The following is a 6,496-nucleotide window of genomic DNA, read 5'->3' as shown; positions in this document are numbered from 1 at the left end:
ATAAGATAATATATTAACAGTTAATTAATTATAAGAACTCGAGAAAATTTTGAATATATCAAACATTCAAAACAACAACAAATCTACTTAAAACTCAATAAAATTTATTCATTTATCATACCATCTTGAAGATATTTAAGCCTAAAATTTATTACTCTTAACAAAAGACATATAAGATCTAAGGATGAGAAACAGTGACATGATACTCCACCACAAAATGCTCATTGTCAGAAATTTCCCAAAGACTCTTGGCAATGGCATAGCCCTTGGCAAACCTGAACACGCCCGTGCCTCCAACAATGGGCATTTCCCTAACAGTGTCCTGAACAGGGTTCCTCCCAAGCATGCTGAGAGTGCTGCCAGCATACTCACCCTCACTGAAAGCCAAGTTAATGAGCATCACCATTCCACGGTCCTCCAAAGAGGCCAAGCCAAACAGCCCCTGAGCCCTCCCAACGTGCTTCGAGCTCAGCTCTGGACCCTCGGTCAAAACATTGTCCATCATGAAAGTGGTTCCAAACCCAGTTGCTTCACGAACCTCGCTCGCTGATGGCTCGATGATTTTCACCACCGTGATGTTCTTGCCCTCTAAGATGTCGTGGTAGAAAAAATGCAAGTGGGTCAGTTTCTCTACCCTTGGTTGGTCTGTGGGTAACTTGATTATTGATTGCTCAGAGAACGCTCCATGGGTGTGGAAGATGATGGATATGAGGGTGAGAGAGAAAACAAGAAAGTGCCTAAGAGGGACAACCATTGTGGCATGCCATCTAATGCCAATAAAGCACTTATTTGTAGAGATGCTTTTCGTTTTAGTTTGCTTCGAATCAATGATGTTTCTATATTTTATATTATCTGTTGCAACACGAGGCGCTCGAGCGGAATGGGACTCTCGAGAATTCAAGACTAGCAGGACAGCAAACGCGTGCTCCTCGTCTCCATCCATCTATGTCTACCTTTATTTATAATTCACTTAAATTACAATTTTTTTTAAATTTGAGTCACTTTATTGAGAAAATTCACACTTCTACATTGGTAAGAAATAACATCAATAAATTATAAGTGAGGATTGAGAAAATTCACACTTCTACATTGGTAAGAAATAACATCAGTATATTATAAGTGAGGATAACTCATGATTTAATTTTTAGGATTGAATTATATTTAAATTTACATTTTAAGATAATATCAAAATTTATTATAAATTCATTAAATACATCATGCACCAAACTTAAATACTTAAGTTTAGATTCATCTAAATTTAACTCCAGATAAAAAATAATATATTTTAATTTTATGAGAACAAAAAATATACCAAAAATTTTACAATAATAAATTTTAAACATTTCTATATTTATAAAAACTAAAACCATGTTTTAACCTTTTTAAAATTATATTAGCCGACAAACTTCTAATAACATTAATTTGCATAAAGCATATGTTGCTCTTATAGTACAATTTTTATATGTTAAATTGATTGAGTAAAACATGTTACTAATCCTTATAACACTAATGTGAAAAATTATTATTTTTATCATTATTATACATAAATACTATTTTAATTGTTATAATGATTATAAATAAATTTTATATGTATACGTATGTTTTTACTCCGGACACGTGTTTCAACTATTGCCACTTAATAAATCTCCCAACCAAAAGCAATACATCTTGTATTTTAGGTCCCTCGTGATCGACGTGGGTAATAAAAAAATTCAACAGCAACGTACAATAATAATAATTAAATGCAACAGCATTAAAATGGAACCCTTAGTCCTATACTCACCAAAATTACCAGTCCTCATTGAGCATCTAACCATGGCTGCTCCTCTTCAATTCTTCTTTCTCTTCACCCTCACTCTCTTCTCATCATCATTCTCCGAGCAATCCCACATCGAACTACCCTCAAACAACAACAACCCTAACCCTAACCCTTTACAAAAACTGTCCAATCTCCACTTCTACTACCACGACATAAGAGACAACGAAAACCCCACCATTGTGCAAATCGTGGACACCCCAAAGAACGTTCCGAACGGGTTCGGGTCTACTTTCGTGATGGACGATGCGATGACCGAAGGACCAGAGCTGAGCTCGAAGCACGTTGGGAGAGCCCAGGGGCTGTTTGGCTTGGCCTCTCTTCAGGACCTTGGGATGTTCATGCTCACCAATTTCGCTTTCACCGAAGGAGCTTATGCTGGAAGCACGTTGAGCATGCTTGGGAGGAATCCCATATCGGAGCAGAATAGGGAGTTGCCCATTGTTGGTGGCACTGGCGTGTTTAGATTTGCCACTGGCTATGCCATTGCTAATAGCGTTAATTCCGTTTCTACCCCTCAACATTTTGTTGTCGAGTACAATGTTACAGTGTGGCATGGCTAGTGTGTTTTTTTTTTATCTATAAAAATAAAATATGATACCAGAGAATTTATAATTCTGTTCAAATATCCGAACTATATCCCTTTGTAGCCGTTTGTAGTGAGACCATGGGAGTATGTATGCCTTGTGGCACCTAGAGTTAGAAGTAGCAAGTGATATGGTCTAACTTGTGTCAACCTAAAAGTAATTTTGTTAGCGTATCGGTATTGGGATTTTTATTTCTTGTATTTGTTTTTAAGTGCAAATCAAACATGTATTGAGTAGTTCAACAATTTCAGCTGATTACATTGCGACATGCACTTTTAATCATCATTCAATATTCTATGATTTCATTTTTTTTTTCTTCATCATTTTTGGAAGGAATAATATCTAGGATTTTGGTCATAATTTGTGAATTGAAGAACCAAGTTATTCCACCCATTCTTGTCATTCATTTTTTTAAAAAAAAAAAAAACTTAATGGTTAAGATTATAGTTATTCATTAAAACTATTACATTTGAAGATAAATAATGAGAATGTAAAATAACTCTTTTGGAGTGACTTTGGAGCAACTTTGATCCTTCCTCTTGTGAATTTTGTCTCTCTTTATAAAATTTAATATATTAAGGTGATAGATGAAATTCAGCAATTATAAAATAGGAAGAGTAATTTTTTTTTTAAAAGTATAGGGAGTAGGAGTGTAGGACAGATTTTGACGAAACTTGAATGTACCCTTACAAATCAATCTTGTTCTTCTGTGAATCCAAAGGTAAAAGAAACAGTTTAATTTGTAAACATTCTCTTTAAAGAGCCATCTAAATTCTACTGAATGGTTTTTACGGTCATAGACTCATAGTGTATTATAAATCAAACTGATCAATAAATTCTGTCTTTCTTCAGCCGATTCAATATACCCCCAACTGCAGATTCCTCTGTTTCAAATTTCAATTTCCCGGTTGAACAAAAGATAACACTTTGGTACTTCTAAATCCAAGAAGCATAAGAAAACTAGTTGTTCACAACAATCTAAGAAGCATAGATATCTATCGGTTTAGGTAAACCATTCAACGTGGTGTTTGCTCTCACAGAACTGCTAAGATCAAAAGGGCCAACATTAACATCTGAATCATTGTAATTGTAGGAGATCTCATTTCGACTAGTGATATGGACAAATTAAATGAAAATAATCCTTATCTTAATTGCTACTTTTAAAGGATTGAATTAGGTTAAAATTCACATTCTAAGATGATAACAGAGTTCATCCTAACTATTAGTGTTGGATAGATTGGGCCATCTGCTATCAAGCAGTTCAGACCACACAAATATTTAGTTCTATAAATTTTATGTTCAAGATATTCAGTTTTTGGTGTGAAGAAATGTATTGAAAATCCTATATCAACCAATGATATATTCATATTAAAATATACATAAGTAAGGGTAATTCTCACATTACAAGTAAAACTTGATTTTGGTGTTGGCTTTTTATGAAGTTTTGTTTAAAAACTAATTAATAGAATTCTTATCATCTTTGTTAATAAAATTCAGAGTATTTTCATTTGTTATTTGAGTATGAGGTGTTAGGAATTTTATAATTCCTAATTAATTAATATGAACTACATATTATATTATAGCATTTATATTAGTTATTTACATTTAAATAGGTTCAATATAAAGTGATTTATTTAAGTGAACCCATTAGACTGTCAACAGAAAATTGATATGTACTTAATGAGCAGAAACCAGTTTGACTCATTAGGGGATAATGAGAACTCTAATAGGTTTAAAACATAAGGCATAGTTATGGTCCCCAATACACTAAATCAATAAACAGTTTCTCTTCTCCCCATCTAAAGAGAAAATGAAGGTCCCATAAGGAAGAAGGTGATTTGGTTGAGGAAGGTCATTAAACCAATTGTTCGTGACCACTGTAAGATTCTGTTGCGTGTTGATCAAGCTCTCTATGGATCCAGGTATTCCTTAAAACCTCTTGATAATCTGTCGTAATGTGTTTTGATGCTAATTTGGTATTTTATAAGGTTTATTGAAAAATAACCAACAAGTGATATCAAAGCCACCATTACTGTTAGATTATTGGGATTTAAAGCTCTATTTGATATGTATTATATCTGGATTATTTTAGTTATATGAACCCTAATTTTATTTTGGGGAGAAACTATTTTGATCAATAAAATTGTAAAACCCCTAAATTTATCTGTTATGGCCATAAAGTTTTTCTCCTCTTTAGAATTAATAAAAGGCTTCTACATTTGATTTACGCGGTTGTACACTTTTTTTTTATTTATGTCACATTTGTTGTCATATTATTCTATTGGGGATAAAGGTTCTACGTATCTGGTGTTGGCATTTAGTATGTGGCACAATTTTAAAAATATATTTTTTTTTGTTTATATGAATCAGTAATAAGACAATGGTCTTTTGTCTTATATGAATAATTTATTATTATTATTTTTGGCCAACTGTTTTTTTTTTTCATGAAATGGTGATAAGCTGATAATTTATGTTATTCATGTGATTAGTATAAATTTGTGATAATACTGTGATATGTTTGTTTCAGGTGCGTAATTAGTTTACCATGATGTAGTTTTTCAAACATTTACTGCTATCACAATTTGGTGCAAATTTAACCATTACAAGTCCTTTCCATTTATTTGTGTGTCCTGCAATTTTAATTAAATTTATTGAACCATTATGTAGCCAAAGTAACCTCTATTGCATAAATTAATTTAATTAAATTGCATGGATGTTAATATGAAATTATTTATGCGAATTGTGATGGGCCTAGAGGAAGACACAATTTGGCCAAATAATAACATACTTTCAATGACAAATATGTGACAATTATAAAGTTTTTTTTTGTTAATAATAGTCGATACCAAGAAATGCTATTATTTGACAGAACTAATTTTCAATATTTGATCATTGTGTTGAGAGTATCAATTACAAATTAATTTCTCTGTCCAAAGACTAGAATTAATGTTGTGCTGGGTATTTTGTGATGGATCTGTTATGGGAAATATTTGTATGTCTTGTTATATATATACTTTATATGACTTGTTTGATTATTTGTGAACATGTTATTATTTTTGTTCTCTCTTTAGTTAATATTACCAGTGCCGCAAATGTTGCCCAAGTGAATTCTATCCCAATGTTGAATGGGACAAATTTTAAGGTCTGAAAGGAAGCCGTAGAAATTGTTCTTGGTTGTATGGATTTGGACTTGGCATTGAGGACGGAACGACCCATTTCCACTCCGGAAACCTCTATTGAGGTAAAAATTGAGAAGTGGGATTGGTCCAACCGAATGTGCCTCATGATCATGAAGCGCTCTATTCCAAAGGCGTTTCAGGGCTCTATTTCTAAGGGTCAAAGTGCAAAGAAATTCCTTGAGGAAATTGAGCAATACTTTACCAAAAATGAAAAGGCGGAGATGAGTAACCTTTTGGCTAAGCTCATTTCCATGAAGTATAAAGGAAAAGGAAACATAAGGGAGCACATTATGGAGATGTCCAATATCGCATCAAAACTCAAGTCACTTAAGTTAGAGCTTGGTGAAGACCTGCTCGTGCACTTGGTTTTGATCTTGCTTCCTACACACTTTGGGCAATTCAAAGTGAGCTATAACACTCAGAAGGACAAATGGTCCCTCAATGAGCTTATATCTCACTATGTGCAAGAGGAGGAGAGGCTACAGAGAGATAGGACTGAAAGTGCTCACTTGACTTTGACCTCTCAGAATAAGAAAAGGAAGAAGACTAAGGGTGCTGCGGAAGGGACTTCTCAACAAAAGAAACAAAATAAGAATGAGGAATTTACATGTTACTTCTTACTATAGTTTGTTCAAAAGTTAATTTGGCTTTTGTACCTAAAGATACTTGGTGGGTAGATTCTGGTGCTACTACTCACATAAGTATGACTATGCAGGGTTGCCTGTGGAGTCGACTACCAAGTGATGATGAAAGATTTATCTTTGTGGGTGATGGCAAGAAGGTTGCAGTGGAAGCTATTGAAACTTTTAGATTACAGTTAAAAAAATGGATTTTATTTAGATTTGTTTGAGACTTTTGTTGTACCGTCTTTTAGACGAAATTTGATTTCTATTTCTAGTTTGGACAAATTTGAC

General features: G+C 33.4%; 3 protein-coding genes across 3 annotated transcripts; 2 read left to right on the top strand and 1 right to left on the bottom strand.

Annotated features, from left to right (window-relative positions):
* On the bottom strand, nt 1-816 carry DRR1 (disease resistance response protein 1). The gene has a single exon (NM_001251185.3). The coding sequence runs from the start codon at nt 752-754 to the stop codon at nt 179-181; it is 576 nt and encodes a 191-aa protein (NP_001238114.1). The 5' UTR covers nt 755-816; the 3' UTR covers nt 1-178.
* A 944-nt stretch (nt 817-1,760) lies between these two features.
* LOC100306647 (dirigent domain-containing protein) lies at nt 1,761-2,670 on the top strand. The gene has a single exon (NM_001251188.2). The coding sequence runs from the start codon at nt 1,816-1,818 to the stop codon at nt 2,377-2,379; it is 564 nt and encodes a 187-aa protein (NP_001238117.2). The 5' UTR covers nt 1,761-1,815; the 3' UTR covers nt 2,380-2,670.
* Nucleotides 2,671-5,581: 2,911 nt separating this feature from the next.
* On the top strand, nt 5,582-6,208 carry LOC112998409 (uncharacterized). The gene has a single exon (XM_026124517.1). The coding sequence runs from the start codon at nt 5,582-5,584 to the stop codon at nt 6,206-6,208; it is 627 nt and encodes a 208-aa protein (XP_025980302.1).
* Nucleotides 6,209-6,496: the final 288 nt, after the last annotated feature.

This window comes from Glycine max, chromosome 11, assembly GCF_000004515.6.
Source record: "Glycine max cultivar Williams 82 chromosome 11, Glycine_max_v4.0, whole genome shotgun sequence".
Classification (NCBI taxonomy): domain Eukaryota; kingdom Viridiplantae; phylum Streptophyta; class Magnoliopsida; order Fabales; family Fabaceae; genus Glycine; species Glycine max.
This window is presented reverse-complemented; position numbering and strand designations above follow the sequence as displayed.